The sequence below is a fragment of the Erinaceus europaeus genome, chromosome 2 (assembly GCF_950295315.1).
Source record: "Erinaceus europaeus chromosome 2, mEriEur2.1, whole genome shotgun sequence".
Lineage (NCBI taxonomy): Eukaryota > Metazoa > Chordata > Mammalia > Eulipotyphla > Erinaceidae > Erinaceus > Erinaceus europaeus.
Genome location: NC_080163.1, coordinates 87,907,743 through 87,924,479, shown reverse-complemented (window position 1 = coordinate 87,924,479; position 16,737 = coordinate 87,907,743). Strand labels below are relative to the sequence as shown.

Here is a 16,737-nt window from a genome sequence, read left to right as displayed (position 1 = left end):
ACTCTAAGTAATTCTTGAATGGAACTTTATAGTATTCAATATTGATTTTTCCTTGACTGACTTGTCTTACTTAATATTTTCAAGGTTCATCCAAATAGTGGTGTGTATCATAATTTCACTTTTTTAAAAAGGTTAAATAAAACTTAATTGCATTTATCAATACTTCCTTACCCGTTTATCCGCCAATGGCCACTTGGTTTGCTTCTTCCTTTATCATTTTGGCTCTTTGTGTTAGTTAATAATATGAGTAGGCTGCAACTTTATTGTTTTACATGTGGATATTGGATTTTTCTCAGTACTGCTGAAGATTGTCTTTCATGCATTGATGGTCTTGATCTGCTTAGTGTATATTTGTAGTAACTTGAAATCAGAAAATGTGCCTCTTCCAATTTTGTTCTTTTTTTGTTTTTTTCCTGGTTGTTTTTACTATTCAGCCTTACTTGAAATGCCATTTGAGTTTTAGAATGGCTTTTTCTATGTATACAAAATAATCACTGAGGTTTTGATACGGATTATGTTGAATCTGTAGGTTGTTTTGAGGACCATTAACATCTTAGCAATACATAGTGTTTTCTCTTATTACACATGGAATGTCTTTATATGTATTTATTTATTTAATCAATGTTGATATTTCCATTGCAGAAGTCTTTTGCCTACTTGCTAGTTCCTGGACTAATTTTTAAGCATTATAAATATTTTTGCTGCTGTAAGTAGAATCCCCCCCCCCCAATTTTCTTTTTGTGTTGTCCATTGCTAACAATATAGAAACTCAGATGATCTTCATGTGGTGATTTTGTATTCTCCTTTTCTGAAATGCATGGCATTTTATATGATTTCGTAACTCCCAGGACATTCTCCCTGTGGCAGATTGTGTCCAAGTTGAAGGATGAAATAATTCTGATAGAGAAGGAATGCTCGGATCTGCAGTTGCACATGGCAAGAACAGATTGGTGGTGTGAGAATCTTGGCATGTGGAAAGCCTCCATCACCAATGGAGAGGTAGGCTTGACTGCTTTTCCTCCTTGAAAAAAAAATTATCTGGGGGTCTGGGTGGTGGCTCACCTGGCTGAGTGCACATGGTACAATGCCCCTGGTCAAGCCCCTGGTCCCCACCTGTAGGGAGAAAGCTTTGCAAGTGGTAAAGCAGTGGTGTTTCTCTGTCTCTTTCCTTCTCTGTCTCCTCCATCCTTTTGATTTCTATCTGTTTCTATTCAATAAGTAAATAAAGATTAAAAAAAATTTTTTTAATTCTCTGGAACATGATGGTGGAGGAGAACCTAGGTGGGGGGTTAGAGTGTTATGTGGAGAACTGAAAAATATTCCACATGTATCAACTACTGTATTTTACTGTCAGTTGTAAATGATTAAGTCTCCCAATAAAGGAAAAAAATTATCTGAGCAGTAGCATTTTTTATAGTAGTAAAAATAATTATTTTACTATCAAGTAGTAATTTTAACCTACCCAGCCCTCTCCCACTTCCAGACAACAATCTCAGAATTACCTAGTACTAATTACCAAAGCATTATTGTTGGGGATAGAAACCTTACATTTGTTCTGTTAAATTGCATTTGTCCTGTCTTCCTCTCTCCATATTTTCACTGTGGTTCACCCATGACTGGGAGCTCCATTATGCTGCTCGATGTACATAATGGTCTCAACCCATTTCAGAGAAGGTTGCCCTTATTCACTAGAATTATGAGTACCTTTCAGTTAGGAACAATTAATGTCCTAGATAGAACTCCAGTTTATTTTTCTGGGTTGAAAAATGATGAAAAGTACTCTCTGACTGTTCTCTTCTGCCGGCTTCAATAGCTTAAATCTCAGTAACTCTAAACCTCTAAAATCTATGAAACAGTGGTCTGGGAGGTGGCGCAGTGGATAAAGCATTGGATTCTCGAGCATGAGTTTCTGAGTTCATCCCCGCCAGCACATGTACCAGAGTGATGTCTGGTTCTTTCTCTCTCTCCTCTTATCTTTCTCATAAATAAATAAATAACATTTAAAATAAATAAATAAAATCTATGAAACAGAAAATATTTTACCATTCTCTCTGAGGGATAGAGGATGGCAGTTTTCAGATTATACTGTATCCGTTTTCTACTGTAAAAGTATTTAAAATAAAGATGCTTATAAGCATTTGCACTGTTAGTGCTGGCATCTCTTTCCTTCCCACTTGCTCTCATATCGGTACTGTGGAAACCTGGAGGTAAAAGTTCTGCCTACCATACAGTATACAACCAACTGGATCCCATGTAAGATAGTGCTAACTTTTAACCCACCATTGTTTCCAGTAGTTTATCACATACTCAACTCCTTAAATGTTATTTTTTTCTTTTTTCACTTTTTTTTTAAAAAAAATTCTAATAACCTTTTTTTTTTGCTTGTTTGTTTTAAACCACAGCACTGCTCAGCTCTGGTTCATGGTGGTGTGGGGGATTGAACCCAAGACCTTTTGTGCCACAGGCATAAAAGGCTTTGTGCACAATCACTATGCTATCTCTCCAAGCCTCCTTAGATTTTCAAGGGTCTGTCTGTCTAAATCATCTCTGCCTTTCCATCTGTTTAGTGGTTTGACTCCCCCCCCCACTATATTTGGGGAGGGGGCAGTTAGTGGTTTACAGTATAGTTGTGACATAGGTACAACCTTTCATCTCCCCATGATAGGAGTCTGCAAGAGACTTTGTCCCATTCTTACTAGAGGAAGGGCTCAAGATTGACATCTTAGAAGTTCACCTCTAGACTAGATAGCAAAGCAAAGCATAGATTCGAAGAACCATTCTGGAAGCACATTTCACGAGAGCTAAGGCAAACGACATTAGTGTGACTTTGGTACTTGTTGGCATTCCCAGTAAGACCAGTTACAGGACTGCATATCTTTTTTGAGGGAAGGTGGAAGACAGTGGGTCAGGGAAGACTGCACTCAATATTGGAGTACCGTACAGATATCCTTGGAAACTATGGGTGGAATTATCTTTAGCAGGAAGAGGGTATGCTCAAGTATGCAGTGGACAGAGGTAAAAGGGGAGGTCTGTGGGAGAGAAGAAATAGAAATTCTGTCATCTCAGTTTTTCCTAGAGTAGCCCCTGATACTACAGGGTTTAAAAAATTTGATTAATTAAGTTTTATTTACAAATAATTTTATTTGTAATTAATAGTGGCTTACAAGATGGCAGTAGTACAAGGTATGGTTCCACACTGCACCCAACACCAAAGTTTTATGCCATCATCCTCCCAATGGTAACTACTATAATTCTCTCACAAAGTCTTAGAGACAGTTTACTCTGATTTTTTTTTTTTTCAGATATTAAATTTATCCTTTAAAGACAAAGGAGGAGGCACTGGTAAAGAAAAGGAGGGAGGAATAAAAAGGAGTAGTCCTCACAAGACACTTTATCTTGGTATTTACTTGCTACTCAGAAACTGTGGTACTTTGGTCACTGAATAGATAACAGTAGTAGTAGGGTCACATGACTGCTAGTGTTCACAAAACAGTCACATGGAGAGATGTGTACAGTGCATTGGACTCCCTTGAGTCACTTACTAGACTGTGATCTTAGGACAGTCAGTGATCTCTCTGTGTCCACTTTGGTCTTCCTTACAGTGGTGTCACTTCTAAGCAGTTGTCAGTGACAGTTACATCTTTTTCTTTTTCTTGTCTCTCTTCCTCCCTGCCCCCCATATCCTCCCCACTTTCTCTTTGGTAGAGGCAAAGAGAGAGAGAGAGAGAGAGAGAGTGAAAGAGACAACAGCACTGAGGCTTCCTTCATTGAGGGGCGGGGGGCAGACTTCTTTTCTGTCTCTTTAATTTGATTTGTGATACTAAGTCAATTTTGAATTTAGTGTTTTCTTTTTTTACTTATCTGTTTGTGTTCAGAACATAGTGGTCTAATCTGAATTAGGATAGCGTGTATGTTTATGTCTATGTGTGTCATGAATTGTCTAACTTGGGAGGTTACTTCCTCGTGTAAAATTTTGTTAAAATAGAAATTACTGCTTGGTTAATCCTGAAACTAAACTTGAGGAAGCCCTCATCCTCTTGAGATAAATAATGTATCTTAACACTTGTTTGCTTGCTGTGAATTTTTTTTTTCCCGTAACATAAGAGTTAGGGTGTTAAATCTGCTGTTTTAGTTTTCTTTTGAAGGAGAGCAAATCGCCACAAATTTCATGGCTTAAGGTAATAGTGATTTATTAGCCCACACTTAGTTCAGAAGTCCAACGTTGTATAACTGGATTCGTGACTCATTGGATCACAAGGTGAAATCAAGGTGTTAGTCAGACTAAATGTTTGTTTGGAATCACTTTGGGGATATCTACTTCCAATTTAATTCAGGCCGTTGGCAGAATTCCCTTCCTTGTGTTTATAGTTTTGAGGTCTCTGTTTCTTGCTGTCAGTATTACTCCCATACCCATCCCATGTGTCCCTCCTTGCTTGTCTTCAAAGTAGGAAAAGCATGGGGTGTCCTTGGGTTTTTTGATTTTTTTATTTATTGGGTAGAGACAGGGAGAAATTGAGAGGGGAGAGGGAGATAGAGAGGGAGAGAGACAGAGAGATACCTGCAGCTCTGCTTCACCACTCGTGAAGCTTTCCCCCTGTAGGTGGGGACCAGGGGCTTGAACCTGGGCCCTCGTGCACTGTAGTATATGTGTTTAACCAGGTGTGCCACCGTCTGGCCCCTGGGGAGTCCTTTTTGTGCTATTTGTCTTTCCTACTTTTGCTTCTGCTACTTGTTAAAGAACTCTCTCAGTGTCTAAAGGTCTCTTACAATTAAGTTAGGTCTACCCAGATAATCTCTTTATTTTAAAAGTATTTTATTTTATATTTATATTTTATTTTTGTGAGAGATAGATAGACAGCGTGGGTGAGGGGTAGACACAGCCACGCCAAAGCACTGCTCAGCTCTGGCTTATGATGGTGCTAGGAATTAAACTTGGGGACTCGGATCCTCAGGCATAAAAATCTTTTTCTCTAAAGATTTTATTTTATTATTTTTTTTAGAGAAAAACATGTATATTTTTATTATTTATTATTGGATAGAGACAGCAAAGTTGAGAGGGGAAGGGGCAAATAGAAAGGGAGGGAGACAGAGAAACACCTGCTTGTCCTGCTTCACCACTTGTGAAGCTTTCCCTTGTGGTGGGGACCAATGGCTTGAACCTGTATCCTTGTACACTGTAATGTGTGCCTTTGACCAGGTGTGCCACAGCCTAACATCAAGATTTTATATTTTTAAAAATATATATTTATTTAATTTGATAGGACAAAGGGAAATTGAGATTAGAAAGGGAGAGGGGGAGGGAGAGAGAGAGAAAGAGAGACATTTGAAACACTGCTTCACCACTTGTGAAGCTTCCTCCACACAGGTAGGGACTGGGGACTTGAATTTGGGTCCTTATGCATGGAAACTACTAGCTGTATCACTTCCTGACTCCTATGAAAGTCTTTTTTGCATAGCCACTATGCTGTCTTCCCTGTTTTTTTTTTTTTTATTTTTTTCAATTTTATTCAACAGAACAGAGAGAAATTGAGACAGATAGGCACCTGCAGATCTGCTTCACCATTCATAAAGCAACCCCCCTGAAGGTGGGGAGCGAGGGTCCTTGTGCATGGTACTAAGTGCTTTTAACCAGGAGTGCCACCTCCCTGCCCCCATTTTTTTTTTTTTTTAGTTTATTTGATGGGGCAGAGAGAAATTGAGTGTGTGTGTGTGGGGGGGGGGGGATAGAGTATGAAAGAGAAAGACACTTTTAGACCTGCTTCACTACCTTCAAGGCATACTCCCTGCAGGTAGAAAGTGGGGGCTCATGCCCTGGTCCTTGTACATGTTAATGTGTGCATGCCACCAGGCGCACCAAAGCCTGACCCACTGATCTCCTTATTTTATGGTCAACTGTACAATATAATATATACTTACTGTTGGAGTAGAATCCATCATATCCATAGCCCTGGGACTAGGAAGGGGTTATACACCAGGGAGATGAAAATTTTGGGTACCATTTTAAAAATCTTGCCTAGCATGTCTTTCTGATATACTTTTTGTTATGTTCTGCTTTTCCCTCCAAGGTTACCGAAGAGAATGGTGAGCAAATGCCATGTTACTTTGTTTTGGTAAGCTTACAAGAAGTTGGGGGAGTTGAAACTAAGAACTGGACAGTCCCCAGAAGACTCAGTGAGTTTCAGAATTTACACCGGAAACTTAGTGAGGTATGATCATTTCTGAACACAAAATTTGAAATTACCCGGCAAAAGTAGATTCAAGAGCTTGTTTCAATGTTTATGCACAAGGAAGCCAGTTAAACTTTCTTTTTTTGCTGTTGATAGTGGCAATTTAGGAATGCATAATAGAGTAAACCATTGAATCTAGTTTAAGTCTGTCAGGAAAGGCTAACTCTGTTGTGAAAATGTGAATTGTCACTAAGTACTTCTCATCCTTCACTTAGAAGAGGCCTAGAGATCACCTGGGTTGGGGCCAGTGATTTGAAGTTTCCCATTGTGACCCATTAGTGGGTAATGAACTCAATTATGGTTGCAGCAGTATTTAATATGTATTAGATTTCATCACAGAAGGTAAGGGGTCAGTAAAGCACAGACTCCAGTCAGACTGCTCCAGCTTGAGTCCTAACTTTACTGCTTACCAGCTGTGTGACCCAAGACTTTCCCCTCTATGTCTCTGTGCTCTTTTTCCTCATTAACAAAATATAAATATCAGTGGCATCTAGTTTATGTACCTCCTGAAGTTGTGGAAACTAAGGGAATAAATGTATGTGAAATATTCAGAAGATGATATGGCACATAATATACAAGGTTTTATTAGTAATAGTCATGACCTCTGTTTCATAGCATTTTTGTCTTAGTTTTACATATGAATATATTGTAGTCTGAGTATGTATTTATGTGTGTATATTGTGAATTTCTACATGAGCTATCTTTTCTACTATGGGTTTTGTTTCAGATGTTTGAAAGCTGCTAATGTAGTTTAGGTTTTTTTCCCCCCATTTGATGAGAAAACTGATGCCATAGAGTTAAATTGAGTTGGAGAATGTGTACATAATGATCAAACCCAAATTGAATATAAATGATCTTACTTTGAATATTTCCTTTCTTCTCTATCTCCTACCTCCTTACTTCCATCTTTCCTTTCTTCCATAGAATTACTCATCTGTGGCTTATGGCAGTCTCAGGAACTGAACTTGGACCCTCTGACCCCCAGAACGGAAAGACTTTTATATAAACAAACCACTGTGCTATGCTCCCCACCCTCCCTTTTCATTTTTTCTCAGGAATTGCATCTTTTTAAAAAAACTCCTCCTCCTGGAGGCAACTACCCTTCATCCCAGCAAATAAATTTTTCTTCAAACACTTCTACTTTCATTTAGGCCCAATTTTCTCTTGCAAAAAATAAACTGATGGGAGTCGGGTGGTATCGCAGTGGTTAAGCACACGTGGCGCAAAGTGCAAGGACTGGAGTAAGGATCCCAGTTCAAGCCCCCGGCTTCCCACCTGCAGGGGAGTCACTTCACAGGTGGTGAAGCAGGTCTGCAGGTGTCTATCTTTTTCTCCCCCTTTCTGTCTTCCCCTCCTCTCTCCATTTCTCTCTGTCCTGTCCAACATCATCAACAACAATAAAAAAAAGGGCAACAAAAGGGAAAATAAATAAATATAATTTAAAAATTAAAAAATAAATAAATAAACTGATATTGGTAAAATCCTATAAAGACCTTAGACTCCTCTTTTGCAAATTAAATGTCTTTTCCCTTTAACTTCTCCTAGGGTGATTGTTTTTAACCCTATTAATTACTATTTTTTTTTTTAAATCTTTATTGGGGGATTAATGGTTTACAGTTGACAATAAAATACAATAGTTTATACATGCGTAACATTTCCCACTTTTCCATATAACAGTTCAATCCCCATTAGGTCCTCCTCTGCCATCATGTCCCAGGACCTGAACCCTCGTCTCCGACCCCAGAACCTTTGGCTTTGATGCCATCAACTCCAGTCCAAGTTAATCACTAATTTCTTTTTTTTTTCTTTATTGGGGGATTAATGTTTTACACTCAACAGTAAATACAATAGTTTGTACATGCATAACATTTCTCAGTTTTCCACACAACAATACAACCCCCACTAGGTCCTCTGTCATCCTTTTCCAGGACCTGTAATGCCAGTAGCTTCAGTTGCTTTAGAAAAGGTGAATGCCAAAACCAAGTGCTGTACTATAACATTTTTCAAATGGACTGCATTCACCCTAGCAGTTTGATAATCAGAACAGTTGTCTTGGTAGAAGTGTAATTTTTTTCTCAAAAGGTATAATGAAATTGACTTTAAAGAAAAATACATCATTCACCGTGACAAATCACTATGAAGACAAAGTTTAGCTTCAATAAAGTTGCTGATAGAAATGAGAGGAAAGAGAGAGGCTGATTGGGAGTATGGATCGGCCTGTCAATGCCCATGTTCAGCGGGGAAGCAATCACAGAAGCCAGACCTTCCACCTTCTGCATCCCACAATGACCCTGGGTCCATATTCCCTGAGGGTTAAAGAATAGGGAAAGCTATCAGGGAAGGGGAGGAGATACAGAGTTCTAGTGGTGGGAATTGTGTGGAGTTGTACCCCTTTTATCCTATGGTTTTGTCAGTGTTTCCTCTTTATAAATGAAATAAAAAAAAAAAAAGGAATGAGAGGAAAGAGAAGAAGCAACTTAGGAGGGATTTTGAAGTGAAATATACATAGAGAAAAAGATGTACTTGAAAATTAAAATCAGAGGATTGGTATATACTGAATAAAAATTCTTGTCTGTCCTTTTGTCTCAGCCACCTTTTTTCAGCTGTGACCTGATCACCGACTTCTTCTCTGACCCTTGATATTTCCTGTCGTGTGGGTTTTAGCTTTTGGAAGAAGCCTTCCTGTTGACAGCTGGGACAGGAAGCATCTTTCTAGATCCCTGGTGACTTTAATCTGCCCTTCCAGCTCTCATTATTTGTTTCACCCCTCTGTAGTTCTCCTCCCCACACTTATATATCCTTCTTGGGTAAATGTCACTGTACTTTCATTGCTTTAGTGGACTGTATAGGAAAGGCCAGATCCTCCTCTTCCACTAGCTGAAGTATTTATTTAGCATGCTGCCTCATGGCTTCTGTGACCCATCTGTGCACTGATGATGATAAAAGAATAACAGTAGAGGCAACATACTCCATGCTCACTTGCGTGCCAGTCCCAGTTGATTTCATTAACCATATTCAAATGATAGTAATGCCTTGGATGAAGGTCACTGTTTGGCAATGGGGAAGAGCCTGCAGCATTAGACCGCTTAGTGCCTAAGGGGTAGCCTGGCAGTAGATTAGCATAAGGAACACTAATTTTATAATTAGTTGGAGCTGAGTTTTAATCTTGATTCTCAGTTATCTCGTATGTAAAAGAGGAATGACATTTAGTCCCAATATAGAGCTGCCACACACATCAAACTGCTAGCACTGCAGGATGGAGGACTGTTGAAACTTAATCCACTAAAATAGACCACTTCTGTCTATTTCATTTACCAATACAAGTATATTTACATTGTGCAGAAGCACATTGAAAGGCAGTAATAGTATAGGTGCAGTTAACTTTTCCTTTGTCTTCTTGAGTCCACTTCACGTTTCCTCCTAGAAATGATGTGAACAAAACACAGTTAAATAGCAAACCCCTTTTCCTGTGAGTTAAGTGTCTGTATCTTGAGTACTGTGCTGCAGTGCAAACCCATCTTACCAGCTTGGTTTTAGGATTTCTTGGTCTCTAGGTCTATATAGGTCTGGAGGTGAACTGTAGCTTTTCCCACCCACATATCTTTCTAGGCTAGTTGTGCCAGCTTAGAAAGGGTAGATTTTATATCTCAGAGGAACATGGATCGGAGGAAGAGATTTGACTTGTTCTAATTATCAGTCTTAATTGTGTGTGTGTGTGTGTGTGTTTTATGATTACAATGCCATTTCAAGCTACTAACATCTATTTTTCACCCCACAGTGTTTCCCTTCTTTAAAAAAAGTCCAGTTGCCTTCACTTAGCAAGCTGCCTTTCAAATCTGTAGATCAAAAGTTTATGGAAAAGTCAAAGAATCAATTAAATAAGTTTTTACAGGTAAGAAGTCAATAATTTTGGATATTAGAAAAACAATAAGTTTATTTGGAGATAAGCAGTCACCATTCTGAGTTTACTCATTTGTTTTGTATTCTTACAGGCTATACAAGACCCTTAAAGTATCTGGTTTGGGGGGCATAGTGTGTAAATAAGGTATAATATCTGTACTGAAAATACTGATATGTAAGTTACAATTCTATCCATTTTCACAAACTAAATATAGTTTCCTAATTAGCAGCCATCCTAAGGGACAGACATTGCTGTTATCTTCCAGCTAACTTCTTGCTACAGTGCCCTACCAAAGGTAAACCCAGCCATTTGTTTTTACATAACACATACAATTATTTAACAAATCAATTGTTCATACTTTTACACAGCAAAAAAGCACATACTGCCTTCTTTCTTCATGTTACAGAGTTATTCCTTTTACTATTTCTACTAGTTTTTTTTTTTTTTCAGATCACTATTGGGAGAAGTGTTGATTTTTTTAAAAGCTATTTCTCTTTAAAAATTTTTTTTATTATCTTTATTTATTAGATAGAGACACCCAGAAATCGAGAGGGAAGGGGGTGACAGAGAGGGAGAGAGACACCTGCAGCCCTGCTTTACCACTCGTGAAACTTTCCCCCTACAGGTGGGGACCAGGGGCTTGAACCTGAGTTCTTGCGCCTGTAACATGTGCGCTCAACCAGGTGTGCCACCACCCAGCCCTGGGAGAAATGTTGATTTACAAGACTATATTTTCACGTGTATAGTTTTTTTTTTCTTCATCAGTGGTTTAGTAGTGATTTACAAGATAATAATATAATAGGGATATAATTACACACCACTCCCACCACTAGAATTCTGTGCTTCCACCCCCTCCAATAATAAACACCACAGTTCTCCCAAGGTCACAAACTTCTAATCTCCCTGTAATAACTCTCAGCACACCACACCCTCCATCAACTTGCCATCACCTTTCATCCCAGAACACAGGGTTCCTTATCCCCTTTCAAGCTCCTCACTTACCTCCCTGTAGACTCCTGGGAGACTACAGTCTAGACCTCTAACAACACAGAGAGTTACAGTTGTTTCTGAACTTCATGTAAATGGAATCACAGCACAGACTCCTATGTATCTTGACTTCTTTCACTCCAAACTGAGCTCATGAGATGCATTCCTGGTGCCAGTTTAGATGCAGATCATGATTTTCATTGTTGTACAGGTTTCTCTTGGTGTGAATGCACTGCAGTCTTTACGTCTGTTGTTCATGAAATTTTGGATAGTATCCAGTCTGAGGCTATTAATACGCATGCTTCTAACAGCTTCAAGTACTTGTCTTCTGTGAATATACGTTGGACAATACCTAGCATTGGGGTCTTTTACTTATTCACAGTTGCTGTAGCAGTTTTCACACTCATACCAATAATACACAAGAGTTCGGGTTACTGCATATCATACCAACAGTTGTGTTCTTCCTACCTTATTCGTTTTAGTCTTTCTTATATGTGTCATAGTATCTCACTGTGGCATTAATGTTGCATTTTCCTACTGATGAATGAAGATGAGCACAATAACACAGTGTTTATGTTATTAGCCAACTGGGTGGTTTCTTTTGTGATGTCTGTATTAAAAATTATATCTACTTTTCTTTCCTATTGGCTGTCTTTTCCATCTTGCTTTGTTAGGGTTAATTGTTTTTGATGTCTCTTTTCAGGGCATGTGTAGTGTAAATATCTACTCCTTATCTGTAAATTGCCTTTTCACTTTTTTTTATTGTTGCAGTTATTATTGTTGGATAGTACAGAAAGAAATGGAGAGAGGAGGGGAAGAGAAAGATAGACAGCTGCAGACCTGCTTCACCGCTTGTGAAGTGACCCTCCTGCAGGGTAGAGAGCCAAGGGCTTGAACCGGGGTCCTTGCACTTTGCGCCACCGGCACTTAACCCATTGCGCTACAGCCCGACTCCGCCGTTTCACTTTCTTAATGATTTCCTTTCAGTGAATGGAAGTTTTAAATTTTAATTTAGCCCAACTAACCAATTTTCTCTTTTAAAATTAGTACCATTTTTTGCTTATTAAGAAATACTTGCCTAAGAATATTCTCCAAATGCCATTTACTATATTTTAGTTTAATTTTAAAGGGTAAGGCTAGACAAAGATATTTATTCTTAATAACAACCATTGTTTTTCTTTTTTTTGCAAGACCTTCTGAATACAGAGTAAGCCCTTATAGTTCTTGGAAGCATGAAGTTTTGTTATGTGAGACACTTTTTAGTTATATTATGGTAGCTAAAAGTCCTGATACTTTTCTAATGCTTTAAAAAGAAAATGTATTTATTTGTTAGATTAAAGTATCACTCTGACACATGTGATGCTAGAGATCAAATTCAGGACCTATGCTTGAGAGTCCAATATTTTACCCACTGCTCCACCTCTTGGACTGCTATTTTTTAAATATTTTTATTGAGGGGGATTAATCATTTACAGTAAATACAGTTGTTAGTACATGTATTAGATTTCTCATTTTCTGAAAAACATTCTCACCTCCAACCTGGGTCCACTTCCACCATCATGCACCAGGATCTGAAAGTCCCCCCACCCCAAACCCCAGAGTCCTTTACTTTGGTGCAATACACTAAACCCAGTCCAAGTTCTACTTTGTGTTTTCCCTTTCTGTTTTTATTTCTCAACCTCTGTCTGTGAGTGAGATCATCCCATATTCATCCTTCTCTTCTGGCTTATCTCACTTAGCATTATTCCTTCAAGTTCTTTTCTTTCTATAGGTTCCTTTCCTTTTTAAAATTATTTATTTATTTATTTATTCCCTTTTGTTGCCCTAGTTGTTTCATTGTTGTAGTTATTATTGTTGTCGTCGTTGTTGGATAGGACAGAGAGAAATGGAGAGAGGAGGGGAAGACAGAGAGGAGGAGAGAAAGATAGACACCTGCAGACCTGCTTCACTGCCTGTGAAGCGACTCCCCTGCAGGTGGAGAGCCGGGGGCTCAAACCGGGATTCTTATGCTGGTCCTTGAGCTTCACACCACTTGCATTTAACCTGTTGCGCTAATGCCCGACTCCCATTCCTTCAAGTTCTATCTAAGATGAATTCATCATTCTTTATAGCTAAGTAGTATTCCATAGTGTATATATACCATAACTTTCTCAGCCACTCATCTGTTGTTGGACAGCTGGGTTGTTTCCAGGTTTTGGCTAATACAAGTTATAATACCTATGAACATAGGTATACACGATCCTCTTGAATGGATTTTTTTTGATTCCTTACGATATAGGAATTCCTTAGGGAAAAAATTGCCAGGCCATAGGGTAGGTCCATTTCTAGCCATCTGAGAGTTCTCCAGACTGTTCTCCATAGAGGTTGGACCAATTTATATTCCCACCAGTAGTGCAGGAGGGCTCCCTTACCCCTGCAACCTCTCCAGAATTTCTTGTTACTATCCTTTCTGATGTATGACATTTTCATAGGAGTAAAGTGATATCTCATTGATGTCTAAATTTGCATTTCTCTGGCAATCAGTAACTTGGAGCATTTTTTCATGTCTTTTGGCCTTTTGGATCTCTTTTTTGGTAAATATACTTTTTATATTCTCTCCTCACTTTTGGATGGGGTCATGGTTTTTTTGTTACTGAGTTTGGTGGGCTTTTTATGTATTTTGGTTATTAGCCTTTTGTCTGATGTATATCATGTAAAGATATTTTCCCATTCTGTAAAGAGTCTCTTTGTTTGGATGGTGATTTCTTTTGCGGTGCAGAAGCTTTTCAATTTGATGTAATCCCATTGGTTTATTTTTGTTTTTGTGTTCCTTGCAACTGGATTTGTTTCACTGAAGATGCCTATAAAATTTAGATGGAGAGAGGGATTTTTTCGAGTTCTAGGCCCATCAAGTCTGTTTGGGAATCTCAGGACTCCCCGATTAGGGCCCCAGCTAGTAGAATGGCCTGATAGTGACTAAAGAGTCATTGTTAAAGTATGCCAGTCTCTTGCCCTTATTCAGCTTTTGCAGTCCTTGCTTTCATAAGGTTAGCTTTGGAGTGTCTATCTTTCTCTTCCCTTCTCTGTCTTCCCCTCCTCTCTCCATTTCTCTCTGTCCTATCCAACAACGATGACATCAATAACAACAACAATAATAAAAACAAGGGTCACAAAAAGGAAATAAATAAATAAATATTTTTAAAAAGTACTTTCTAAGTTTGGTTCTGTCAGAGCTGGGGTAAAGGTTCATTAATATTTAAATGCTGTTCTACGAACTAATTTAAAATGGGGCCAGGTGGTGGCACACTCTGTTGAGCACACACTTTTAAGATGTGTGAGGATTTCAGTTTGATCCCTGGCTCCTCTCCTGTAGGGAAATGCTTCACAATAAGTGAATCAGGTATACAGATGTCTTTCTTTCTCTGTCTATCTTCATCTCCCCTTTCAATTTCACTGTGTCCCATCTAATAAAAAAGAGGGGGAAAGAAGGAGGAAGAAGAGAAGGAGGAGCCATCACTCCTGGTGGATTTATTGTGCAGGCACTGAGCCCCATTGATTACCCTAGTGGCAATTAAAAAAATTTTTTTTTAACTGAAACACTACCATTTATTTATTTATTTATTCATTTATTTCTTTTTACCAGAGCACTCCTCAGCTCTATCTTATGGTGGTGTGGGGGGACTGAATTTGGCCCTTTGGAGCCTCAGGCATGAGAGCCTCTTTGCACAGCTATTATGCTATCTATTCCCCCACCACCCTACCATTTTGTTATTAATTCAGAATGTCTAGGAGATACTAAACCAGTATTAAAATACTATCTGACTTATTTCGATGAGTTGAAGATCTTGTTTGTACTATGAGTAGATATTTTTGAATATCCAAGACTTTAAAGCCCCAATTAATGGAGCAGTTTTGGATTTGAAATCCTCCAGCTGATTCTTGAGCTTCCTTCAGCCTCTGCTACTGGGGGGGGGGGGTCCTCAGTTTATTTACACCCCCCCCCACCACCCCTTCAGCTGCTTTTCTCACTGTACTCCAGAATTGGGCTGCTCAGGCCTAGGTTTCAGAGACACATGGAGGGACTATGTGTTTATTAGATTGCCAGTGCTGTAAATGAGTTACTGAATTCTGCTGTTATGCCAAGAGAAACACACACTCTGGCCCTCTGCCAGGAGATAGTGTGTCCAAGACTGAAACCAAGAAGAATCTGCAGCTAAACTAGATATTGCAATACTCTCAAGTCACCATTTGTCTTAATCAAAAGGATCCCAAGTCAGGAGACAAGGGTCTGAATTGTTTTTCATTCCCTCAAAGACTATTTGAAATTGCTAACTATTCAGTATTTTTAAGCAGGTTATACAACGGTCTGTAGATTCAAAATGTCATCCTTTCAACTGCATACAGCAGAAAAACAAGATGCTAAATGATGATTTATATGAAATATGAATATTATTAAGTCCAGAGAACCCTCTTAAAAAAGATTCCATGGGGCTGGGCTGTAGCGCACCAGGTTTAGTGCACGTAGTAGAAAGCTCAAGGACCCCGCAGCTCCTGGTTCTCCAACTGCAGGGAGGGTGGTTGCTTCACAAGCAGTGAAGCAAGTCTGCAGGTGTCTATCTTCCTTTCACCCTCTCTATCTTTCCCTTCCCTCTCAATTTCTCTTTGATCTATCCAATGAAAAACAAAACATGGGAAAAATGCCCGCAGGAGTAGTAGATTCGTAGTGCAGTCACCAAGCCCCAGCCATAACCCTGGAGGCAAAAAAAAGGGGAGGGAGGAAGAGACTCTACTGAGTTTATGTTTACATGAATGTTTTTGTATGGCATAGGTTTCTATAATGAAGCATGCTAGTAAGACAGATATTTAATAATACAGCTGGTCACTCTTGACCATATATTCATGTCCTTATTACTCACATACATGTATCCCCAGTGATGTTGAACTTATTTGCATTTCTCCCCATTTTTCTTCTGTTTTTAGGTATACTACTTCCACTTGGAATACTTTATACCTTTCTCCCTCACCAACTGAATAGTCATCGTAGATCTTCACTGGAATATAATCTCAGGCTCTTACATGGCACTAAATATATTATTCTAATTTTCTTTAATTAGGAGTCAGTGGAGACCGTTGGAAATTGGCTTACACCTTAAAAATGACAAAACTCCAAGTATGCTTTGCCTCACAAACATAATCTTTGAAATGTGAGCACATTTCTACCTTTTCAAACACACTTAACTTTTAGTTTCCTTCATAATTTTAGGCCAAAGGCTTATCACCCTTAATAATTTCCTTATTTATATTGGTTGTATTAAGTTTGAGATTCATTACCAGTAACATTTTCTACTATATTATGAAAAAAAAATGTTGGAGTACATGTTAATTTAAAGGAAATCAAGTTAAGGACAGACTGTCTCACTTCTATCCTGTGAGCCACCTCCTCATTCCTATCTCACTCTTTCTAATCTAGCTGTATAAATTGAACTAAACATTTTAGTACTCTGAAGGGGTCTATTTATTGGGTTCAGAGGCTGGGAAGGTGGTGGCAGCACCACCTGCACACCAGCCTACCTGCTGCTCTTCTCTATGTCTGAGGTAGGACCTGCGTACCCTTAGGTGAGTTTTCTGCAGGATACATGAAGT

General features: G+C 38.8%; 1 protein-coding gene across 3 annotated transcripts in view; it reads left to right on the top strand.

The window, feature by feature from the left end:
• The window catches only part of SNX25 (sorting nexin 25), a 160,511-nt gene that overhangs the window by 126,651 nt on the left and 17,123 nt on the right, over window positions 1–16,737 (top strand). For all 3 annotated transcript variants that reach the window (XM_060183812.1, XM_007517663.3, XM_060183808.1), the window contains 3 exons: window positions 868–999; window positions 6,066–6,206; window positions 10,006–10,119. In XM_060183812.1, the coding sequence (XP_060039795.1) occupies window positions 868–999; window positions 6,066–6,206; window positions 10,006–10,119 (387 nt within the window). The remainder of the gene's footprint in view (window positions 1–867; window positions 1,000–6,065; window positions 6,207–10,005; window positions 10,120–16,737) is intronic.